Genomic DNA, 26,883 nt, shown 5'->3' on the forward strand with positions numbered 1-26,883 from the left:
TAATCCATCTGGAATTTATTTCTATATATTGCGTGAGATAAAAATCTCACTTTATTTTTTCCAGATGGTTCACAAAATTTCCCAACATCATTTATAAAATTGGTCAGTCTTTCCTCGCTAGTTTGAAATGCCACTTTAGTCACATTCTAAATAGATGTGTTTTTTTTTTAAATCCAAGTTTAAAAACTAAATGAAACTAATGACAGTAGACAACAAAGACAAGAAATGCAGACAGATAACAGACATCAAGATAAGGTTCTAACAAACTATTTAATGTGTATAATAAAATACAAAGGTCATTCATAGCAAAATAGTATAAATATAAATAATTCAGAGAAAATATTCTCACAAAATATTCTAGAAAGAAGGATTTAGAGGAGGGACATGTGTAAAATATAAGGTTGCAACAGTTGATTATTCGAACATTGTTTAAAGTTCCTCCCATCATAGGGAAAGTTATTTGAAGCCTCAAGGCTATAAATGTTCTCCAGCTGCCTTGTATCAGATATTAGCAAGAGTGGATAAGAATGTCCAGTAAGTAAAAAGAAGTTAGAAAAAACAACAACAACAAAAGGAAGTCTCTTATAAGTCAAGATTTTTTTTTTTATGTGCATCTTTAAGGCCCTGCAGTATATTTCAACATTCCACTTTCGTAGAGCTGAAGTAGAATGAAGGTGGACAGAGGCTTGGCCTTTTGCCTCTCTATCTCTCTTTTAACAGGAGAATGGATTCCAAATCATTGAAATTAAATGCCAAAGAGAATAGAAAGAAGTCAATGTTGAACTCTGAAACTTGGGAGGAAACCCTAAACCATGTGAACAGACAATGCATGCCTTTCCGGGGCTTTGGAAACTTTCCAATAAATAAAAAATTCACAATTAGTATTACAATAGTGAATCCTGGTACTTCTTGGCTTTTTCTGATCTTACAAGGCCTGAAATGCTGCTGCATGTGAATGGAAGCACTGCAGAGCCAACTGATAGATCTGTGCAAGATTTTTCATTTTGGAAGATTATAGAGGATGTTATTGGCCGATACCAATTTTTATTTTTTTATGTTAGTTCCAGTTTATGTTATCTGTAAATAAAAATTAACAGAATGATGAAAGACAAAGACAGCTAGACATCTTGCACTATGAAGTCACGTCTTTTGAGACCTATCTTACTAAGGTGAAAAGTAAATCCACGAGATGGTTATAAGGTTTGTTTGCATGCAGCGTCGTTGAAACACGTACACTGTTTTCTCACAAGGAGAAAATGTTTTTATGGAGGACGTTTGATCGGGCTTCAATCAAGCCATTCAGGAACAACTACCACAACAATAACCACAGCACTACAAACAAGCCACTCTCTTAGGTGGCCGGGGATTAGCGTGTCACGTGTCTTGTGCAAGGCTGTAGAGAGGGATGGCTTACAACACATTGTACAGATGGTCTAAATCGTTATCTGATTAGAAATAAAATGGAAGCAAGTCCCAGGCTGTCAATCAATATATGGGCGGTAACTACTGATCTAGCCACTTGACATAGCAAAGGCTGGGATGTTTTCAAACACTCCAACGTTTAGCAATCTACAATAAAAGTATACAATTAAATGAATACAATTCTAACTCTTGCCATCAGGGGTCCTAGGGATACAACCTGGATTTAGGTTTTGTTTTTAAATAAACAAAATGAATATAGGCTTTTTTATGCTATAAAAACAGTCGAAAAGAGTGAGCGTACTGGCAGTTAGGTTAACAAATGCTGCCCTTAGCAGATTTTCCTGGAAAACCTTGTACAGCGTGTGTCTATTTTTGCCACTATTCATTGCCGAGTCGGTCCTCTGTGCTCTCTGCCATCCTGGCACTCTAAGGAAAGCAAGACTCTGGACTTCCCATTTCCCAGGCCTTTGGAGGAGTGCTAATTACAAAATACTTTACTTAAACACTAGGAATTCATTCACGAAGCCCAGCCAAGTCTCATTTTTGAAAGCATTTAAAAATATCCTTGCAACAGCTCGTACTACTTTATAGTTTATCTATTTTTAGATGTTCAATGTTTGTTTTGCTGGGAGAAAAAAAAATTAAAACATGAAAAGTATGCCATGAGCAACTCTGCAGTAATAAGCAGCACATACATGTTGTGGAGGAAAACATTCAACATAAAACAGTCAACATAAAAACAGATTCCGCGAGGCACTCTTATAAATAGTAGCAGTTATTATTTTGCTTCCAATTGCTAAGCATTTTAAATAACACGCCCTTAAAAGTTGTCAAGTTCTTTACTTTATATAAATATAATTTCCTGGTCTTAAGGTTCACAAAATTATTATGAAAATTACAAATGTTCTCCGTTAGTTTCACATGTAAGTTTTATAATCATCACCTTGTTAAAATTAGAAGCACAAGGAAGAAGAGGAAGAAACAGAAAGGCGTTATGAGGCACCAAAGCCATGAAGTGGAAAATACCAATTTCTCTGTATAAAAACAGAATTTGCCTAGGAAACTTTTTACCCAATGCTTTGAGCAGATATCATTCACACAGATTTATAGATAAAATTGTTCTGATTGGTTGTCACACAGCCACACCCAACTTAAGGTCATACTGTGTCTTATCTTTCATGTCCTTTTGAATTCCTCAGCATACTAACAAGCAGGAATTGTGCCTTGAACCCTAAAAGAAGAGTTTTGGAACTGCTTGCCCCACATGTAATTACTGCTATATAGTCAGGTAACTTTCCACACTGCATCTTAAAAGCAAAAATCATTTCAAAAGGTTCTGAATGACCTCCATCTAGAAAGTACAGATGTGTATAAAGGGTAACGTATGGCTATTTCAACACTGGGAAAGTGAAGTCGTTAATGCAGGCAAGAAAAGCGAATTTTCTGACATTCACAATGTGGTGGCATCTTCTGAGCCCTGTCACTAATCAACGGCTGTTGGCTGGGTGTAGGGCTGATGCCAGCCTCCAGCCCCAGTACCTTCCCTGAGACCAAAGGCAGGCTCGGCTCCATAGTGGCAGCTCAGAGGAGTTCTGCCTACCACTGGCGGACTCCAGAAACTATGGTAACACTTAAAGGGACTGAAACACCTTTATTCACTGCTTCAGTGCTTCCTTGCTTCAACCCACATAATTCGACTTGGCAATGGAGAAAACGGTAAAGTAGAGTTAAGAAAAATACTGACGAATACCACAAATCATGTTTCAGGGTGGAAATTGTGACTTTGCTAGCATTACCAGTATTTCCTGCCTCACAACCGAAATGGCTTGCTGTGAATTTCGCAGTGCCCAAGCCAAAAGCAATAAAATTTCTGTAAGAGCATATGCGCCATGACAGAATACCACATCAGCCCAGAAAAATGATTTTCCTGGGAAGGTCTGTGCAGCGATGAAGAGGGCTCTCAATGCCATGGAAGCTGGGCAGAGATTTTCACTGCTTCCAGCTCACGGTGAGGTAATTTTAAAAGCACTTTTCCCTTCATTTGTTCTGCATTCACTGAATGTACATTTTTTGATGTCAGGGACATTGCAGAAAAGATCAGATGAGATAGTCTGACAATGGAGCCAAAGTTCAAAGCTTCTCTATTTTCAGGTAACAGCCGTGACAGTTTGTCTGCACTAAATCTTTTTGAGGGCATGTCACTGTAACCCTGTCCATAGCTTTTCAAACAGTTCAAGACAAACAAATCACTTAGTCGTTGAACAACTATAACATCTGATACCATCACACAGAAGTTGTAGCGATAGCCACTAATCAAAGTTCTTTCCATTCAGTCGAAAAAAGAAAATTCCTCGGCTTTGGCTTAAGATCGCTTTTTATGTTGTTCCTTTGAAAATTATTACATGCCAAAGTTAAAAAAGAAGGGGGTGGGTAGATTCTGTCTGTAAGAGGAACCAGAAAGTCGAACGTTCTAGCTGCATGCTGCTGTCAGTAAGGAACTACGGTGTGGGGTGAGAGTGCTCAGGGGTGACAGGCAAGGCCTGCAAGGGGGTACCCAAGCCCCCATTAGAGCCACTCGCCCAATCTCCAGGTGAGATCCCACTCACAGCTGGCTCACACAGGCAGCTGTGCTCTGCTTTCAGTCTTCCTGGCCGATTTCGCAAGGAAGCACGGACATCCAGCCCCAGCACCACCAAGCGATAGAGTTGCAACACCACCACAAGGAAATTCTTTGCGGCAAAGAACACCAGCATCTGGTTTATCACTTTGAAATAGGTCATCAATATGAGACGCACGACAAGGAAGGGACCATCTTGTATGAAGATGCTGATTCCAATGTTCCACAGATCGGCACTGTACTGGCAAAAAAACAGACTGGGGAACCCCCTCATTGCCACAGACAAGGGGCAGACGACATGCTGTACTGAGAACACAAGACAGAACAATTAGCACATCCCTGAAATGTATAAGGCAGAATGAAATGGGGAAGAGTCATTAACAATGGGTGCTGTGCTAGTTAACAATTGGGAGTGATTCTATAATTTAATTCTGGGGGGGAAAGGTGATACCACCCTTTACATTTAACACCATCCTTAGTCACCCCTTAACTATTTAATATCCTTAGTAATTTTATCTTTAAAATCAAGAATCTGTTATAATTTCAATAAAACACCAAAGAAAGCCAGTCATCATGTTTCTATCCATGTAACAAATTTTAGATCACCTTTTAGTCTGAATCCTGGGGAAAGCACAATCAATTAGGCTAGCAAGAATATAGAACAAGACAAACTGCTGGGTCTGTCCTTGGGGTCTACTGCGTAAGGAGACAGCATAGCCGGGCACTCTAGGCCTCAAGCCAGATAGACTGGCTGCCTCGTTTTTTTTAGCAAGATTCTGGCCAAGTTACTTAACCTTCCTGGGCCCACTTCTTCCTTTGAAAACTGAGGTAACAATGATGTCTGTGAGGAGAGGGGCCCCTATTCACCAGTTCTTTTTGTTTCCACTAGCTCCTCTCTGATTTCTCACTTCTCTCTTTCCCTTTGGATAATGAATGACTTATCTGACTGCTGAGTTTGGGAGACAGACCAGAGTATAGATACAAGGCCCAGATCCTTCTGTATCCTCCCTTTGGGATCTACCTGTTTCCTGGTTGACTTAGGCATATGTATAAATTATGTTGTGGAAATTCAAGTGTTTATAATTCAAATTGAAACTCAATTCATGTTGAACATATTTTTCTAATGGTGGGGGGACAAAAGCCCAAAATAAATGCCATTGTTATTTCATTTTGTCTAATGCCTTATGGTTTTGTTTCACAGTTTACAAGAAACACTGGATATAATTACTGATTTTCCAGTTGAACAAAAGGAGGCCCAATCAACAGATGAACCTTTTTGTTTTAATTTCTAAAATGCTAATTTAATTCAAGGTCAAGGGCATAATATAATCCTTTATAATAATGAAGCCTTCCATTTGGAATTTTCAAACAAAGAATGCCTTCGTCTACTGGAGCCTGCAAATATTATGAAGCTGCTTTGATATGGGTGAACATAATGTACTGTTTGTTGGAAAATACAATAGTGATTTAGTCAGAAGTAACATTTGGTCTTTGTTTTTCAAACAGCTGCATAACATTATCACCCCCGAAAGTTTACAGAATTTCTTTCCCAAATAAAAATTTTCTTAGCAAGTCTATAAACCACAAGATAGGGGAGGGTGAGGATCAGCAGAGTGAATGACAAAAGAAAAACCAACATAAGATCAATAGTGGCCTCTCCTAAGAAGTTAGGGTCAGGAAATGGTTCTGAAGGGACCTCCTAAGACTGTTATTCAACATCTAAAGTGATGGTACCTTATATTCTGTTGGGAGACACCACCTGATCAATAAGTATAGACTGGGCACATTATGACAAAATGTGTGTGTGTGTGTGAGAGAGATGTGTGTTACTGGCAAAAATTTGTTTGTAATTATTAATTAGTAATGAGATTTGGGGTATTTTTAAAAAGCCACAGTCATTCTTTCCATCTACTCTGGTGACAATTTTGTTTCATAAAGTGGTTGCTAAATTCTAAAATTACCTATGAAAGTTCTGGGCCTATTAACATAAGCCAAAAAAGATGCAGAGAAGATTAAAAATCCCTATTCTAGATTAATTCTAATCCTGATGCCAGTGGGTAGGGTGCCATAAAAAAGAAGTTAGGTTTAAGAAAAATGTAATTACTAAATCCTAGAATTTCTTCAGAGTAAAGTGGCATCCTGGAGAATTCTCAAGTCAGAATTCCAGGGATCCTTCCTAGAAGTTAAGGGATGACTCCAGATCAATGCTGTCCAATTGAAACTTCTGTGATAGTAAAAATGTTCTGCCTAATCCACTGCCTACCACAGCAGCCACATGTGGCAGTGGAGCACTTGAAATGAGGCTAGTGTGACTGAGGAACTGAACTTTGGATTTTGTTTAATTTTAATTAATTTTCATTTAAATTTCAATAGCCACATGTAGCTAGCAAGTACCATATTGGACAATGCAACTCTAGGTTAGTATGATATGCTTAGAAAACAGTTTCTTCTTGCAAAGTCTCAGGAGTTTATGTATTTATTAAAATAAGGCCAATGGAATTCCAAGGACTACTTCTAAGAAGAATTTTAATTTTCCACGAGACCCCAGAACTGCTCTTACTCCCTTATGATGTTTTGACAAAGGGACAAAAATGAGCTCCTAAAATATCATGAAGGAATATTTATATTCCAGCAAATGCGCTAAGCATTTTACAAGCCATACCTTATTTAGTCATCACAAGAACCTTCAATCCTAGCTACTATGATTATCAGCCCCATTTCATTGGTGAGAAACTGAGGCACAGATGTCTTAACTAACTTGAGGGAGATTTTCCAACTCATACATGATAGAACCACTTTTGAAGAGAATGTAAAGCTGTGCTCTGGTAATGTTCAGTTATCTCCCGCTCACCACGTAACAGGGTGGATCCACTAGTGTATTTCCTGAGTTTCAGTTGACTTTTCTTCTAAACTGAACTGGAATTAACATTGGGATATCAAAATGATAATCCTCTCAGATGCCTCCTTAGCTTTATTACAGTTTTTAATCAAGAGTTAATCGTTTTCTGTTTCTTTGAGCAAACATCAAGACATTCACCTGCCAGGTCAAGTGGAAACTGCAGCATGCTCCAGGTCCATATAACAAGGATGGCATAGACTAGGGCAGGGCTATTCCTAAAATGCAGACATAATTTTAAATTAGTAATAAAAATATGATCATTTTTTAAGAAATAATTTATCTTTTTTTCATATTTGAGTATGCACTAATAAACCTCTTGAGACTTGTCAAAACATCTTGGTGATATAAAAAACCCATGAAACTCCATGCATGATTATAATGGAATAATGAGGAAGTAAAAAAAAAAATAAAACACACAAAGCAAAACTGACACTTAAAATCCAACTCCCACATGTGCCAACATCTGTGTAAATTATGGCAAAGCCTCTTTGTCCCATATTGTTGTCTTTAGTTTTACAAAATCATGGAAACATTATTGGAGATAAATGCTAAGAATAATGTTAGACATTGACTCACAAATTCAGAGGGCTGATTTCAAGAATTCTCAAGAAAAAGTGAGAACTTTTTTGGTAAGATCATGAGACTCTAACTTAAAAATATATCTCAAAAGGACTGGATGATGCTCAACAATGAAAAGCTCAGCATATAAAAGAAAAGTATCTTCAGGTCAGAAAAAAGCGGAAAGATAAATCCAATAATCAAAAATTTACACTAGAATATGTAAGTCAAGGAATATGAGAGTTTCTTTCACTATTGTATCCCCAGGGCCTAGAACAGTGACTGGAAAATAATAGACTCTCAACAAATATTTGTGGAAGGAATTGTTGAATGTACAGAAGAAGGATCCATACTTGGCAAATATACAAATGTCATCGACCTAAAAGAATGGTCTTGAATACTGAAGTCAGAAAGAATAGATGTTATAAAAATACAAAGGATACTATAGAAATGTCAAAGTCAATTTTTTTTAGTGAAAATACAAAGGAAGTTATCAATTTGAGATTAGTGGTATTATAGCAGATTTGATTGCCAACTTCTCCGTCAGGAGGGATTTTAATGTTGGAGAGGAATAGAAAGGCATCAGGGAAGAGTAGTTGAAACCAAAAGAAATGAGGTGATTTTAAAGATATCTTTAAATGCTTCAAGTATTGAGGCCCTGAAAAATTAGATCTCAAAAACTATGAGCCATCATTATCTTGGCAGTTAATGGCAGAGACAAGGGTGGAGACAAAAAAAATAATAAAGTCTTAATTTTCAAAATGAAGCAGAAGTGTATCTTAAAATACAAAAGGCACATTTACTATTAATCCCTAGTTAGGTTATATAAGTGATTATTTAGAAGATTTCTGAAAGCCCTTATGGAAGACAGTAATTACTAAGAATTAGCACAGCTTCCTTGAGAACAATTGCACTCAGTAAATACTAAGATCATTCTCTCTCTTTCTCTCTTCAATAGAGTTAGGATTACCAAAGAAGTAATGATAAATAAATTAATATCAGACATTTGGGTTTAAATAAGGCTTGTAAAAAAAGCCTCCCACAGTGTTCTTATTAACAAGATTAAGAAATGTTCTGGGTGTGAGCACAATTAGGTGGATTTCTAACTCTGTAAATGACTCCCCAAAGGGAGCTCTCTGAGGGTTGCTGCAGGCTCTGTCTTTGATTCTGTTCTACTTCACATTTCACCAATGACTTGGTTGCACATTGATGGAAGGCTTCTCATATACACATAAAACATGGAGGTTGGATGGGAAACCATTTCCCCAGAAGACACAATCAGGATCCTAAAAGATCTTCTCAAGTTGTAACTGTATGACCTATAATAGGATAGAAGAGATACCATTTCAAAGCAGCCACCATAAAGAAAGCTCAAGGATTTTCCCTTACTATTATCTAATTATAAGTCCACAGTGTGACATTATTGATGATTTTCCAATATCAAATGCAATCATAGGTCGCTTCATAAGAAGCATAAAGTCTAGAATTTTAAATGGAGATACCTAGGGAATGGAGTCTATAACTTTTCCATCTTTGCAATGTCAATGTCTATATATAAGAGACCTCCAATAAGTTCCTGAAGTTTTAAATAATTTTGCCCACAGTTTCTGAAGCTCATACTATTTCAGGAAGCTTTCTAAGGGTTTCTAAGGGTCACACTCATATCAATTCTACAAAATAGTTACACTTATCCCTATTAGACCAGTGAGGAAACTGAGGCACAGAATTATAGAAACTTGTCCAAAGTAATGTGGTTATAAGTGTTGGAAGCAGAAATCAAAACTAGACAGCTGGTTTCAGCATCCACCCTTTTAACCATTGTGCTTAACTTATTTACATAAAGGAAACAGAAAGTTTTAGCCTGCTATATTCTATAATGTTCAGAATATATCTGAAATATTAGGTATTGTGCTTCATGGTTTAGGAGGAAAGTTTATAAAGTCTTTGGTCCAAAGGAGAGAGACTAGGATGGTGAGAGATCGTAGAGCCATGTTCTATGTGGGATAGTTCAAGAAACTAAAAACAAGAGTCCCTAAAAACTTTATTTCATATACTTAAAGGCTATCATGCGGAAAAGGAATTAAACATTTCTTGTGACTTCAGAGGGCCAATTCAGATTCAAAGGATTTTAGTGTCACCTATAAGAATCCAAATTTTATCACAATAGAGAAAAGTACTTTCTAATAATATCAAGTCAAAATGGAATGAGATGGCCTGGGGTTAGTATATTCTCTATTAGTGAAGATTTTCAAAGAAAGTCTGGACAAAAACTTGTTGAGAAAAAATTCTGGAGAGGATTTTGCAACAGATGTAAAATAGATTGTTCAATAGACGACGACTTTTGAAGTTTCTTCTAATCCCAAACTTCAATAATTCTACCAAAAACTCATGTGCAATTTGTCTGCCAGACAGCAGAAAGCAATGGTGAAGCATGAGGTCTGGTGTTGGGTTGCTGGAGTTCAAACACCAGCTCCAGCCCTCACTAGAGAGCTAGGATGTGGGCCTCCAATCCCAGAATATTTACTGACTACATGAACATGAACAAGTAATTTCACATCTATATGCTTTAGTTTATCTTCTTCAATATGAAGATAACAATAATAATAACTACTGGATTTTACAGCATAATTTCATTAAGTATGTTGTTAAAATATGTTAAACATGTAAAGCTCTTAGAACAGCACTTGAAACAGACTAATTATGCAGGTATTATTTTTTTTATTTTTTATTATCTTATAACCTTGAGACTTTCTCAACTTCTCTCGCCTGCCACAGTTCAGCTTATAAATGGTGATAATGATAGTATCCCCCTCATAGTTTATTGTAAAGACTAACTTATCACAATTAAAACCCTTAAAACAGTACTTGGATCACAGCAAGAGATAAATAAACATTATCTAGTAGTAGTAGTAATAGTAATACTAGCAGTAGTAGTAGCAGTAGCAGCAGTAGTAGCAGTAGCGGTAGTAGCAGTAGTACTAGCAGTAATAGTAGCCGTAGTAGTAGTAGTAGTAGTAATACTAGCAGTAGTAGTAGCAGTAGCAGCAGTAGTAGTAATAGTAGTACTAGCAGTAGTAGTAGCAGTAGTATCAACAGCAGTAACAGCAATGGTAGCAGTAGTATTTTTATTATGTTGAACATATTTCTTAAACTCTGTATTTTAATTCTATCATTTCACAAACTAAGGATAAATAATAAATAAATCCTCACCCTATGTAAGCCAAATTCTAACCTTACAATAATAAACATATATCTTGCATATACAAGTATCTGAGTATACACAGAATATGGGGAAATGTGAGTGTTGATAAACATATTAGTAAATTTATCAAAAATAACTTTGGAAAAAATGGCCAGAAAAATTTTGAAGCAGATAAATTTGTATTAAGTCAGATAGTAAAAGTTACTCAGAAAGGTTAAAAGGAAAGTAAATAAATCATTGAGCTTAAATGGCAATCACTCAAAATTTGTAAAGGAATTTTGGAGTGAATTTATCCAACATCATCTCCATTGTCTAACTGTCTCCCCTAATTGTCTCACCTCATTTTCTCATGTGTAATGTCTTCATAAATGTCAACTGAGAAGCTTGTAAGCAGACACTGAACTCTATTCATGAAGAGACAAAAGATCTTGACAAATATAATTATAGATGTGAGTATCACTTCTCCACCTGGAAAGTTAGGGGGATAAAAGACTGGAATTTGGTAGATCAGTGCACCAAATCTACTGGATGAAAAGTAAAAACAGAGTCATACATTGCTAATTTGCTTAACGATTTCTTTTTGGAAGTGTAAATGTTCCTGTAGATAAGAGATCAATGGATAGAATTCACCTAGTTTTTAGAAAAACATCCAAGAAACCTCTTCAGAAAAAGAAAAAAAAATAAAGGAGAGAGAGAAAAATAAGGTGAGAAAATTAAGTATTAACCTAGCCCAGAAAAAATATTTTACCAAGCAAAAGGAGCTAAATGGACAGAAAACACAGTGCAAAAATAGGAAAATTCTCCTTTGTGTGGTCAAATATAGTGAAATAACTATAATGTTATGAGAATAGAGTTTTTCTCTTTAAAAATGATCTGTGTTCAAAAAAAGACTGTACATTAAAGATTACTTCTAAATGTGTGAATAACCAGTTAACTCTTCCTGGCAATGATATTGAAATTCAGAATTGTTAAAAATGTTGGAGGATGGCTATAGCAGAATGAAAAGGTCAGCAAAACTTCTCTACAACAAACATACATACTAGACAAATTGTCAAAAACAACCACTTCAGATCTCTGGAAATCAACCAAAGGCAAACAACAAATTGAGTAGCATTTATTTATGAAAAAGTGGTGGAGCTTCGGTTAAGAATAGTGGGAGTTTGAGGTATTCTTGTCCATGGATTTTCACACCCCTCCAGCTTGGCTATATCAATGAAAAATTGCACTAGACAGAGTTAAACAGGCGAGGAAGACTTTATTCAACTCTGTTGAAATAAGAGAGAAATATTGAGTTCACCCCTACTGAAACAAAAGGCAAGAGAGATTTTAAGCACTGACGCGAGTTAGTGTAAAAGTACTAGAGGACATTAGAAGGGGAGATTGGTCAACATGATTAGACTATTTGTGTTTGCTAATTGGCTACTAACAAAACCGATTTCTAACTTCTAACCAAGTTAGGCTTCTAACACCCCAAAGAGACCAAGAGATAGGGGTGCTATCTTTTTTGATGATCACATTTCAAAGGGACATCTTCTACATCCATTACAAAGATATTCCTGGAGAGTAAAACACGAAAGAGGCTAGGAGAAGACTTAATCTCAAAGGAGCAGAGAAAGAATTGATAATTGCAAGTTTTCTAAAGTAAATGCTGTAAGGAAAGGAAGGCCAGAAGTATATACTCAACAACAGACCTTTTTAAAGTTTAGTCAAAAGGAGGGGAATGTCAATGGTGTCTTGGTCAGTCAGAATAGTAGTTTTACCAGAGAGGTCTTGACAATGAAAACCAGAGGTCCCTCATGGTCACAGTGTGCTGACTTGGCTTGGAGTGATTTGTGAAATCTTATGCTTAGAGGTGTGGTCAGTAAGAGTAATGAACTTAGTTGGAAATGAATGAGAAAACCTACAGCCTTGCTACTCTGAGGTTGCAATCTCAGTTGAGGTGACTGGCAGACTAACTTGAATTTTAATGGAGAAATTTTGAAAATAAGAGCCTTAGAAGGGCTAGATAAGGTCTCTGTGTATGCCAGACATGTGCCAGGAAGATCCAAGAAAACCCAGGGGAATTAAAAGCTGAATATATATGAAAACTTTCTGAATTTAAATGTGCTATCCAACACAAATACATATCCATTGGCAGAGGGTGGAGGTCATAATGGTTTGAAGTGTTTGATCACAGATCCTGTCCAAATCATTGGCTGATTAGAGTAGGTATAACCCTAATAAGCCATGCTAAAGACAGATAAATAGAAGAAGGAGTTAAAAAAGAAAAAAGAGCAGAGACATCAGTGGCTACAATCCAATGGAAGAGAGAGTCCTTAGATTAAGTTCAGGCAATTTATTCAGACAACAAAAAATAAGAAGCCTGAGTTAAAAGGGAAGAGTCGGGATAAGATTTGGTACAAAATATAATTTAAAATGTCCAGTTACCACCAAAAATGTAAAACATTCAAAGAAACAGTAATGTGTAACCTATACTCAGGAAAAAAAAAAAATCAGTAGAAATTGAAGTCTAGAAGGGTGCCTGGGTGGCTCAGTCTGTTAAGCATGCAGACTCAGGTCTGATCTCATTGTTTATGGGATTTGTCTCAGGTCATGATCTCACTGTTTAGGGGATTGAGCCCCGTGTCAGGCTCTGTGCTAACAACACAGAGCCTGCTTGGGATTCTCTCTCCCTCTCTCCCCACCCCCACTCTTTCACCCTGAAAATAAGTAAATGAACATCAAAAAAAAAAAAAGAAATTGGGGTCTAGGTGTTGGAATTAGCAGACAAAGGCATCAAAGTAACTATTATAAATATGTTCAAAGAATAAAATAAAACTATGTTCCATGAATTAAAGAAAGTGTGATGACAGTGATTCAACAGATAAATAAAGGAATATAAGCTGTAAAAAGAATTAAATAGAAATTCTATAGTTCAAACTAGGGGGCCCAAAATGAAAAATTCACTAGGTAAACTATATAATTTGACTGTACATATAGATTTAAGATGATGAAAGAAAGAACCAGTGATGTGGAAGATAAATCAATGAAAATTATCCAATTTGCAAAAAAGAGAGTAAAACATATGGGAAAAAATAACAGTCTCAGAAACCTATGGACCACACTTAAACATACTTATTTGTGATAGGAGTCTCAGAAGGAGGAAGAGAGAATGAAACAAAACATGTTTGAAAAGATGATGGCTGAAAGTTCCTAAATTTGAGGAAAAAAAATTAATTTACAGATCCAAAATAAAAAATGTTGTAGTAATAAAGGCAAAGAGAACCATACCTACATACATCACAGTAAAATGAATGAAAGTCAAAGAGAAAGAGAAAATCTTGAAAACAGCAAGTTGTACTGGGTAACAACAAAGCAATGGTTAACATCTCATCAGAAATAATGAAGAAACAGTGGAATGGTATATTTAAAATGCTGACGGGCACCTGGGTGACTCTTTGGGTTAAGTGTCCAACTTCAGCTCAGGTCATGATCTCGTAGTTTATGAGTTCCAGTCATGCATTGGGCCCTCTGCCGTTAGTGCAGAGCCTGCTTCAGAACCTCTGTCTTCCTCTCTCTCTTCCCCTCCCCACTCATTCTCTCTCTCACTCCCAAAAATAAACATTAAAAATTTTAAATAAATACATAAATAAATAAAATGCTGAAGTAAAAATTGACAACCATGAATTCTCTATACAACAAAACTATTTTTGAAACATGAAGGCAAAATAAACACATTTCTGGACAAAGATTGGGAGAATTTGTTGGTAGCAGATTTGCCTTAGAAGAAACAATACAGGAAGTCTTTCAGGTTGAAAGGAAATGATACCAGACAGTAACTCACATCCACAAGAAGGAATAAAGAGCATCTTCAAATTGTAGGCAAATATAAGAGAACACATAAATGTGTGGTTATCTTTTCTTCTAATTTCTTTAAAAAAATTAAAGTCTATAAAATAATAATTATAAAACTGTATTATTTGGTTTATAACATACAGAGATGTAATATATATGACAATAATAGTAAAAAATAGGGGGAATAAATGGAGGTGTTGACTTACAATAGAATGTGAAGATTTAAAACATATATTGTAATCTCTAAAGTAACCAGTAATAATACAAAAAATCAATTAAAATTGTTTATTAAAAATTTTTAACTAGTAAATGAGTAACATAGGAATAAACACAGGAATAAAAAAGACCTAGGAAAGAAAAAAACAAATAGTAAAATGGCAGACAAAAATCAACCAAATCAATCATTACATTGCATATGAATGGAATAAACACACTGTAATAAGTTGAATGATGTCTACCCAAATTTCATGTATACAAACTTCAGAATGTAATCTTATTTGGAAATAGTCTTTGCAGATGTAATCAAGTCAAGATGAGGTCATATTAAATTAATGTGAGTCTTAACCCAATGACTGGTGTCCATGTAAGGAGGGGAATATGTGGAAACACTGGCAGAAACACTGGGGAGAATGCCATGTGAAGACAGAGGCAGAGATTGGAGTGATTATGTCTACAAGCCAAGGGACACCAAGAATTGCCAGCAACCACCAGAATCCAGGAAAGAGGCACCAAACAGATTCTCCCTCAGAGCCTCCAGTAGAAACCAACCTTGCCAACAATTTGATTTGGACTTTCAGCCTTGAGGACTGTAAGAAAATAAATTCTGTTGTTTTAAGACTTTCAGTTAGTGGTATTTTGTTATGGCAGCCCTGGGAAACTAATATACACTCCAATTAAAAGACAAAGAATGGGACGCCTAGGTGGCTCAGTTGGTTAGGTGTCTGATTTCGGCTCAGATCATGATCTCGTGGTTCATTGGTTGAGCCCTATGTGGGGCTCTGTGCTGACAGCTTTGGAGTCTGTTTCTGATTCTGTGTCTTCCTCTCTCTCTGTCCCTCCCCAGCTTGTGCTCTCTCACTCTCTCACTCTCAAAAATAAATAAACTTTAAAAAAAAGACAAAGATTGACTGGGGCAAAAGATGCAAATCCAACTATATTTAGTCTATAAGGGAAACTGTGTAGATGTAAAGATACAAAGAGTTTGAAAGTACAAGGATGGGAAAAGACATCCCATATCATAAGAGATGATATGAAAAAGTATTGAAAAAGGAAATAGACAATTCAGTAATTAGAGCTGAGGATTTCAATGTCCCATTCTCAATAATTTATAGAACAACTAGACAGAAAATCAGTAAGAAGAATTAAATAACCTAATAACCAACTTGACACAACCGACATTTACAGAAAACTCAAGCAAACAACCTGTAAGTATATATTCTTTTCAAGTGCATATAGCACGTTCTCCAGGATAAGCTATATGCTAGGCCATAAAATAAGCCTCAATCAATTTAAAGGATCAAAATAATTTAAAGACTACAACAGAATTAATAGAAAACAACAGAAGGAAATTTGGGCAATCTCCATATGGAAATTAAATAGCTTACATTCTAAATAATCCATAGGTCAAATGATAAATTGAAGGAGATATTGGAAAATATTTTGAACCATATTAAATAAAAAGATAAGATATCAAAGTTTATGGGATACACATAAAGCAGTGGTTTGAGGGAATTCTGTAGCTTTGAATGTCATGTTAGAAAAGCAAAAAGATCTCAAATCAATAATGTAAGCTTCCATCTTAAGAAACTAGAAAAAAAAGCAAATTAAATCCAAAGCAAGCAGAAGGAAGGGAAAATTAAACATCACAGCACAAATCAATGAAATGGAGAACAAAATAACAATAGAGAAAAATCAATGAAGCCAAAAGTTGGTTATTTTAGAACATGAACAAAATTGATAAATATGACTAAGTAAAAACACAGAAGACACAAATGACCAATTCAGAATATAAAAGGGGGCATAATAAGTGACCCTATAGAAATGGACACAAGTATAAGAAAATCATTTTATGGACAACTTTATATAAAAGACTAGATAATTTATTTAAATGGGAAAATTCCTGGAAAGAAAAAAATGCAATCAAAACTAACTCAGGAATAAATAGAATAACTGAATAGGCTTATAAATAATTATGTTGAATTAGCAATAAAATATCTTCCCAATAGAAAAACCTATTAGAAATAAAATATCTTCCCAATAGAAAAACCTATTAGAAATAAAATATCTTCCCAATAGAAAAACCTATTAGAAATAAAATATCTTCCCAATAGAAAAACCTTTAAAATATTTAAAGAAAAATTAATACCAATCCTTTATAAAATCTTTCAGAAAATAAAGAAAGAAGGGATGCTTCCTGAGGTATTCACTGAGTGCAGTATTATCCTAATACTAAAGCAAGAAAAATATATCATTAGAAAATATTACTATATATCAATATGCTCATGGGCATAGTTGTAAAAATTATTAACAAAATGTTAGCAAACAAATAACAGCAATACTTAGAAACCATTATATACTATAATCAAGTGAGACTTATCTTGACTCAGGACGTCAAGGTTGTTTTATCTTCTGAAAACTAGTTAATGTAATATACCATATTTATAGAATGCAAAACACCATCACATAATATTCTTAATAAAAATAGAAAAATCAATAAACAAAACTCAATGTCCATAAGAAAGAAAGAAAAAAAAAGCAAGCAAGCAAGAAACTCTCAATACCCTAGATATAAATAAGAATTCCCTCCAACTGGGGCGCCTGGGTGGCGCAGTCGGTTAAGCGTCCGACTTCAGCCAGGTCACGATCTCGTGGTCCGTGAGTTCGAGCCCCGCGTCAGGCTCTGGGCTGATGGCTCGGAGCCTGGAGCCTGTTTCCGATTCTGTGTCTCCCTCTCTCTCTGCCCCTCCCCCGTTCATGCTCTGTCTCTCTCTGTCCCAAAAATAAATAAACGTTGAAAAAAAAAAATTTTTAAAAAAAGAATTCCCTCCAACTGATCAAGGGCATCTATAAAGTGTATCTGTGAAAAACCTATACCTAACAACATCCTTAATAGTGAAAGACAGAATGCTTATCCTTTGTGATTGAAATGCCTACTCTTATACTTCTATTCAACGTTGTACTAGAAATTCTAGCCACTGCAATAAAGCAAAAAAAAAGAAATTAATGTCATGCAGATTAGAAAGAATGAAAACTATCTTAATTACAAATGGCATTAACTTACATGTAGAAAATCCTAAGGAATTTACAAAACTAATAAACAAGTTCATGGTTGCTGGGTACAAGATCATAATAAAAAAAGTCAATTGTATTTTTATGTAGTAGCAATATTACATATTAAGAAATTAAGAAATTTATAAAAAATTAAGAAATTAAGAAAATAATTTTGTCAAAAAGAATAACATACTTAAGAATAAGCTTAAGGAAAAGCATAATAAGACCCATATATCGAAAACTTCAAAACATTGATAAGAAAAGTTAGGGAACATCTAAGTAAATGATGAGATGATTCATGTTTACATATTAAAAGACTTAATATTAAGATGTCCTTTCTTCACAAATTGATGCTTAGATTTAATACAATCCTTATCAAGACTCCAGCAGGATTACTTTATAAAATTTGACAAACTGATCATCAAACGTAAATGGAAATACAGAGGACCTAGAATACCCAAAAACTTTTTATAAAAGGACAATGTTAGAAGACTTATAGCATCAAGTTTCAAACTTATCATAAAATTCCAGTATCACAATAGTATGTTATTGGCATAAGGATAGATAATATAGAGCGATAGAACACAATAGAAAATATAAGAAAACTCTTACAGATGTGGTCAGTTGATTTTTGACAAAGATATCAAGGCAATTTAGTAGGGAAAGTCTTTTCCACAAATGGTGCTGACATAATTGGTCTCAGCTAGGACAAAATAATGTTCTGGTACAGTGCCAAAAAACAACAACAAAAAGACAGAACACAAACTTAGATCCTTATATTACACCACAAAAAGTTAAGTCAGATTATTATACATGGAAATAGTTCCAGTTTTGATGAGGAAAATATTTCCTAGATATGGCACCCAAAGCACTACTTAAAATAAAAAAATTGATATGATACATTATCAAAATTTTTAAAAATAGTGTTTGAATGACAAAAAATGAAAAGAAAGCTGTATACTTGCGGAGAGGGGGGGAAATTACATTTATGTACCTAAAGAAGAACTTGTGTCCAAATATAAATAATATAAAGAACTCTTACAAATCAACAATAAAAAATCAATTGAACAAAAAATGGATGAAAATTTGAACAGACACTTCACTGAAGGAAAATATAGGATTAGCTAATTAGCACATAGACAGATGCTCAACATGTTTAGTCATTAGGGAAACAGAAATTAAAACTATAATATGGGGGCATCTGGGTGGCTCAGTCTGTTAACCCTCTGAATCTTGATTTCGGCTCAGGTCACAATCTCATGGTATGTGAGATGGAGCCCTCCATGCTGTCAGTGTGGAGCCTGCTTGGGGTTCTCTCTCTCCCTTTCTCTCTGCCCTGCCCCTGCTCTCTAAATAAATAAATAAATAAATAAATAAATAAATAAATATATTTTAGAAACCTACAACATGTTGCATGGAACCACAAAAGACCCTAAATAGCCAAAGTAATGTTGAAAAAGAAAATCAAAGCTGGAGGCATCACAATCCTGGACTTTAGCCTGTACTCCAGTACAGACTGTAATCATAAAGACAGTATGGTATTGGCAGAAAAACAGACACATAGAACAGTGGAGTAGAATAGAGAACAAGAAATGGACCCACAAATGTATGACCAACTAATCTTCAACAAAGCAGGAAAGAGTATACAATGGAAAAAAAAAAACAGTCTCTAGCAAATGGTGCCAGGAGAACTGGACAGCAACATGCAGAAGAATGAAACTGGAGCACTTTATTACACCATACACAAAAATAAATTCAAAATGGATGAAAGGCCTAAATGTGAGACAGGAAAGCATCAAAATCCTAGAAGAGAAAACAGGCAACAACCTCTTTTACCTCAGGCATAGCAAATTCTTACTTGACACGTCTCTGAAGGCAAGAGAAACAAAATTAAAAATTAACTCTTGGGACCTCATCAAGATAAGAAGCTTCTGCACAGCAAAAGAAACAATCAACAAAACTAAAAGACAACCAACGGAACGGAAGAAGATATTTGCAAATGACATATTGGGTAGAGGGTTAGTATCCAAAATCTATAAAGCACTTACGAAACTCAACACCCAAAAAACCAATAATCCAATGAAGAAATGAGCAAAAGGCATGAATAGACACTTTCCAAAGAAGACATCCAGATGCTCAACATTGGCTCATCAGGGAAATACAAATCAAAACTACATTGAGATATCACCTCACACTGGTCAGAGTGGCTAAAATTATCAATTCAGGAAAGAACAGATGTTGGTGAGGATGGAGAAAGAGGAACTCTTTTGCACTGTTGGTGGGAATGCAAACTGGTGCAGCCACTCTGGAAAACAGTATGGAAGTTCCTCAAAAAATTAAAGATACAACTGCCCTTCAACCCAGCAATAGCACTACTAGGAATTTATCCAAAGAATATAGGAGTGCTGATTCATGGGAGAACATGTACCTGAATATTTATAGCAGCACTATCAACAATAGCAAAATTATGGGAAGAGCCCAAATGTCCATCAACTGGTGAATGGATAAATAATAAGTGGGATATTTATAAAATGCAATACTACTTGGCAATGAAAAAGAATGAAATCTTGCCATTTGCAATGACATGGATGGAACTGGAGGGTATTATCCTAAGTGAAATAAGTCAGTTAGAGAAAGACAGATATCATATGTTTTCACTCATATGTGGAAGTTGAGAAACTTAGCAGAGCACTGTGGGGGAAGGAAAAAAAAATAGTTACAAACAGAGAGGGAGCCAAACCGTAAGAGATCTTTAAATACAGACAACAAACTGAGGATGGAAGGGGTGAAGAAAATGGGTGATGGGCATTGAGGAAGGCACTTGTTGGGATGAGCACTGGGTGCTTCATGTAAGTGATGAATCATGGAAATCTACTCCCAAAGCCAAGAGCACACTGTATACACTGCATGTTAGCTAACTTGACAATAAATTATATTTAAAAATGAAACTAAAAAGTAAATAAATAAAACCCTGTAATATGATACCACAAGAACATAACAGAATGTTTATAATCAAAATACTAAAAAAATGGTGAAAATGAGAAGAAATGGAATATAAAAATATACAGCCACTTTAGAAAACAGTTTGGTAGTTTCTTAAACAATTAAACATGTACTTAACATAAACCCAGTCATTCTACTCCTAGGTATATACCCAAGAGAAATAAAAAAAGATCTATACAAAGGATTTTAGTGTATGTCCATAGCCATCTCATTCTTAATAGCAAGATAATAGCAGTACATACATATATCAACTATTAAATGAATAAATAAAATGTGGTATATGCATGGAATACTATTTAGCAATTAAAAAGCGGCTAACTACCAATACATGAAACAGTGTGAATGAACCCTAGAAACATTCTAGGTGAAAAAGCTACACACAAAACACTACATATTTTATGATACTTTTTACATGAAATTTCTAGAAAAGGACACTGTGCAGAAAGAAAGCATATCAGAGGTTGCCTAGGGTTCGCTGTAGGAATGAGTGAGAATTGACTCCAAACAGCTATAAGGAATCTAGATTCTGATTATGGTTACACATTAATAAATTTACTAAATATTGAACCACAGAATTAGAATAGTTGAATTTTATGGTGTGTAAAGTTAAGCTCTTAAGAAAAATTTGCAGCATCTCACAAGTCCATGTAAATTCATAACTATTAGGCAAATGAACTTAAAGTGAGCATACAGAAATTGATTTAAGTTTAAAAAATTGAATTTGAGATATTTAGCCAGGATGCAGGAAAGAGAGCTAGATATCATCGTGTGTACACATTATTGAAGGTTTTCTCCTAAATCTGTCAGCCCAAATTATGGAATTAAATAAAAATAGAAAATAAAATGTTATAAAAATAGGTAATGCTAAGTGGGTTATAATGAAGTAGCCTCCTTTACTATTGCATGTGAACATCTTTCACAAGCACATTAAATTTATTTTTCATGATCGTCTTTTTTAAGGTCAAAGGGGAAGGCTATACCCCAGTGGGAGAGGTTTAAGTCTCTCCTCTGAAGAGATGACATTTGCAGTGTCTACCCTTCCAGTACAGAAGATACTGGTGACAAAATCAAAACTCAGAAGGTGGGTTTTAAGAGGGAGAAAAAATTCTAAATTCTTTCTGAGTCTGAGTAGTGATGGAATCGCATGGGAGGAGACTACAGAAGGTCACTGACACCATGTAGTTATATCAAAAATAAAATGAGAGGAGCTTGGATGGTTCAGTCGGTTAAGCATCCAACTCTTGATTGCGGCTCAGGTCATGATCTCACAGTTTATGGGATGGAGCCCGGTGCAGAGCCTGCTTAGAATTCTCTCCCTCCCTCTCTTTCTGCCCTTCTCTTGCTCATGTCCTCTCTCTCTCTCTTTCAAAATAAATAAACATTTTAAAAAGTAAATAAATAAAAATTAAAAAAAAACTTCAGTCTGAAACCATGAAACCTAAAAGAAATTTTAAAACAGGGGTGCCTGAGTGGTTCAGTCGGTTGTGTCTGACTTCGGCTCAGGTCATGATCTTGCGATCTGTGAGTTGAAGCCCCGTGTTGGGCTCTGTGCTGACAGCTCAGAGCCTGGAGCCTGCTTCGGATTCTGTGTCTCCCTCTCTCTCTCTCTGCCCCTCCCCTGCTCATGCTCTGTCTCTCTCTCTGTCAAAAATAAATAAACATTAAAAAAATTAAAAATTTAAAACAATAACCAGGGAATACTTTATTTGATCCCTTCTCATGACATAATACAAGTTTAAAATAAGAAAAAAAAAGGTTTTTGAAATGTTCACATTAATTTGTAGGTGGCAGGAGAATTTGCTGAATTGAAATTACCTGGATTGGGATACGACTGTGTGTCCAGAATTTCTCTCACTACTTACTCACCATTTGCTCTTCAGTAACCACCTAGCACATTGCCTGGTACACACTAGATAATCAATCTACAGTTGATGAATGAATGAGTACCTCATGATTTTCAAAGTTTTTTGGGGGGAATTAAGATTTTAATGACTAACCTATTGAATATTTAACATCTATTGGCAAACACTGATCTGTTAAATGCACCTTGGTGTCATTTCTGGATGGACCTAATAAACAGACCATTAAGATAGCCGAGTTAGTCATTTCTTACATTTTTATTTTATTTTAAAAAAATATTTATTTCTTTATTTTGAGAGGGAGAGAGAGCACACATGCAAGCAGAAGAGGGACAGAGAGAGGGGGAGAGAGAGAACCCCAAGCAGGCTCCAGACTGATAGCATGGAGCCAGATGCAGGGCTTGGTCTCACAAACCCATGAGATCATGACTTGAGCCAAAATAAGATTCAGACACTTAACTGACTGAGCCACCCAGGTGCCCATTTCTCGCATTTTTATTATCAGCCCTACAAAACATATTCCTCCTGAATACTCCATTTCCTACCCTATATCCCTCCCATCTCCCTAGATATTTAGCATGTATGTGTTTATTTCTATACAGTTTGGCTAGTCATATTTGTATTTTTATGGCCCTGTCACTGTGCCTATATAGTTACTTATTGTTTTTATGTGCTTGGTCATGATTTTTTCATGTTTTTCTTGTAATCCCATCGTGTCATAAGTGTCCTAAAGTATCTTAAAATTTGTTATACAATGTAAAACACTGGCTAAATGTAAGGTATTAAAGATACAAAACTGAAATCAACATTTTGAGGATAATGGATCAATTTAAATTGAATTCTTTTTAAAATTCTACATGTACTTAATAAAATATAAGAAAAATCAGTACAAGTGGAATAGGAAATGATTATATACAGGTAACCTATGGTTACAGATATACTTTGTGCTATAATTGGGATATTAAGTTTACTCAGTAAGTTAGTGCATTTTGCTCAGCTTTATGTTTCGTTATTTGAGAAACACAGCATAAAGTAAACTGTAGCATTAAAAGCCAGCTTCATTGCAATTTATTTTTATAGCATAGTGCAAAACAACCCAAGCTGAAAGTACATACAGGCACTCAGACTTAAATCCCTAAAGGTAAGAAAGTAGTTCCATAAACAGATGTGATCATGGATTCTGAGTTTATTTGCTTGTGGCAAAAATAAAAGTACCAACTCAATAAGTTTTAATTTATAGGCATCTCCACCAGAAAGCCTTTGGGCACTTTGAACAAAACTGACTAAAAATAAAATTTAGTGAAAAAAAAAACAAAACAAAAAAAACCCCCAACCTAATCTGCCCAATTCTCCACTCACACGAGGGAATATAAATTCTCACCTGGGTAGAGGAGAGATTTCCTTATGTCTTTTCTAGGTGATTTCCTGGAACAGTAGCTATGCTCTGCTCTAGAAGAGAATTTTATGATTGGGGGCATTCCTGGACATTTGAGAATATGAGAGAGGAGCTATGGATGGTGACTCTACCTCTAGGTTTTCTGATCACTACAGCCCCATAGGTTAGTTATGGTCATGCAGACATGTAGAGCCTTTCTGTTCTCACCCAAAGGAAATATTATTTGCCCATTTTCCTTAGCAGGAAGTTCATGTATATATAAACTGGGCTCATACCTAAACCTGAACATCAGGAAATTCTATGATTGTATCACTGGTCATATGATAGACTGGAAATCCTTACATTTCTTCTGTAAATAAAAGAATAGACACGTATGAGGGCCTGACCTTGCAGGCCTACTTACCTCACATTTTGTTCCTCCAGGGTCTCACTTGTGAATTCCAGTATGTCAGCAGCTGTTCCCACAAACATAAGGAGAAGTTGAGAGAGTTGGTCCCTAGTGATCCCGCCTCCAATGGGTAGAAGCCATCTTCCAATTATGAGCATTAGCAAGAATGTCTGATGGAGTCCCAAAGTCCAAACTTTTTCACATACTGTAGATAAGTTATTTACAAAAACTTTGGCCTGTGTAACAGAAATGTCATACAGAGAGAAGGACCATGAGCTGCCACCTTGGAAAGTGATGCCATGTTCACCATGGCTTTCAATCCACAGTTTTTCTAGAAGGTCATTTTCATAAAAATGATTCTTCACTTACTAAAGAAAATAAAGCTCCTTTCAACTGAAGATCTGGAGAAAAAAAGCTAAGATGGTTCTTAAAATGGGGCAGCCTTATAAGAAGTAATTTAAACCTCACACTTGCTAGTAGGATTGTAACATTTGGTATTTAAAGAGCCAATCTGATGACGTTTTAAAGATCACTTCTCATTTTACTTTCTCTGTAACAAAGTATGACACAACACATAGCAAAAGTTTTTAAATACCATATTAAAATCACAAAAAAATCCTTGTATTTTTCTTTCAGAGATTTCAAGTCTGAATTTAGTAATCTGGGAATATTTTAAAATGGTACAAATCTCTTGTTTTTTATTGCTCTAAAACACTGCTACATCAAATGAGAGAATGTATAATAATTTTTATTAATTATGTAAATGTAAAGAAAGAGACTAACTATAGTTACTATTTTTATTTTGAACATTTAACATAATTGAAAAATCTATAAGCTAGCAACCAAATTTTATTCTGCCTTTAATCTTGGACTCTGAGAAAAATTTACACCCCTTTCTTGTTTTCTGAATGATATCTCTTGCCCGTTTAACTTCTATATCAGTTTTAAAATATATCACTGGCCCTCAGAGGCTATAATCTTTTAAAGACCAGGAATGTTGGTCTCCGGTGGATTGGATAGTTGATTCTGATTTATACAAGTAACTTGACTATGTTTGTGCAAATCTATTTACTCCTCGCAATTACTTACTGATGTACAGGTAAAGGCAGGATAAGACAAGGCAGGATGCTAACCTGATTGAAGCCACGCATGAAGATCAGTGATCTTGCCTTTACACACTATTTAATATTTCTTCTATGAGACTTCATATACATCTTACTCAATTCTTTTTTTTATGTTTATTTATTTTTGAGAGAGAGAGGGACAGAGTGTGAGTAGGAGAGGGGCAGAGAGAGAGGGAGACACAGAATCTGAAGCACCCTCCAGGCTCTGAGCTGGCAGCACAGAGCCTGACGCAGGGCTTGAACTCATGAACCGCGAGATCATGACCTGAGCCAAAGTCAGACACTTAACCGACTGAGCCACCCAAGTGCCCCATACATCCTACTTAATTCTTATAGGAAGCATACTAGTGGGGTAGATATTAATACTTTCAACTGTCAGATGAAAAACTGAGATACAGAGAGATTAAGTGATTTTTTCAAAGTGATGTCAGTCAGCTGTGACGGGAGCTTGATTTAGAATCCATGAATTAGACTGAATTAAATCTCTTAGAATCAATAATCTATCTTATTGTTGAAACCATGGCTCATTGGTACAGGCCTGGGCCTCGAGTCTCTCCCATATATCATTTCCTAATAGGCCATGGTTAGTTTGACAAATATCAGGCATGTGAAGAACAAAGAAGTAATTCTATTTTGGCTGAAAATCTTCCCTATTTTATTAATGTAAACTCCTAAAATATATACAGGACAGATCCCAATCTTTTAACTATATCATTCCTTTACCAAAAATATGTATCTCCCTTTGTGCATACATTGTCTGACCTAAGTGTTATAGGTTACTTAATGCTGCAAGTTAAATATACCTATTAATATACAGGTATATTAGATATATATGACTATTATGCATGTTAAATGTGTTTAATAAATATAAAAATACAATTGTTTTGCAAAATCCTGAGCAAACGATTAAAAGATTGGCAAATTTCCTTAGGAAAGAATGAGCTGCAAGGTGTAGAGCATGTTATTCTTACCAAATGAAAAGGTGATTTGCCAGATCCTTTAAAATACAGTGGAAAAAGCTCTCACCGTCTTAATGAGATCATCTGCTCCATTGGCTTGTTCACTTGACATCAAAGTTTGATTGAAGTTTTCTTTGCTGCTGGTATTTTGTGACATCCCTTCAGATTGGCTACTGCAATGCTAAGAATTTTGTAAAAAGGCAATATGTAAAAAAAAAAAACACAATAGGTAGAGTTCCAAGTGGCTTCAATTATCTAAGCAATTATGAGTAGATATGCGGAGTTTACACAGCATGCATAAACATTTCCAAAAATCAGATTATAGTCTTGAGATAGAAAACCACTTTTCAAT

The 26,883-nt window shown here is 35.4% G+C and overlaps 1 protein-coding gene across 1 annotated transcript in view; it reads right to left on the bottom strand.

The window, feature by feature from the left end:
- Positions 1-251: 251 nt before the first annotated feature.
- TMEM26 (transmembrane protein 26) overlaps positions 252-26,883 on the bottom strand; it is a 48,141-nt gene continuing 21,509 nt past the window's right edge. Inside the window, exons 3-6 of the mRNA XM_043596430.1 lie at positions 26,599-26,712; positions 24,464-24,684; positions 7,077-7,153; positions 252-4,345 (exon numbers count right to left, since the gene is read on the bottom strand). Coding sequence (XP_043452365.1) covers positions 3,921-4,345; positions 7,077-7,153; positions 24,464-24,684; positions 26,599-26,712 — 837 coding nt within the window. The 3' untranslated portion in view covers positions 252-3,920. The remainder of the gene's footprint in view (positions 4,346-7,076; positions 7,154-24,463; positions 24,685-26,598; positions 26,713-26,883) is intronic.

The sequence above is a fragment of the Prionailurus bengalensis genome, chromosome D2, assembly GCF_016509475.1.
Source record: "Prionailurus bengalensis isolate Pbe53 chromosome D2, Fcat_Pben_1.1_paternal_pri, whole genome shotgun sequence".
NCBI classification, from domain to species: domain Eukaryota; kingdom Metazoa; phylum Chordata; class Mammalia; order Carnivora; family Felidae; genus Prionailurus; species Prionailurus bengalensis.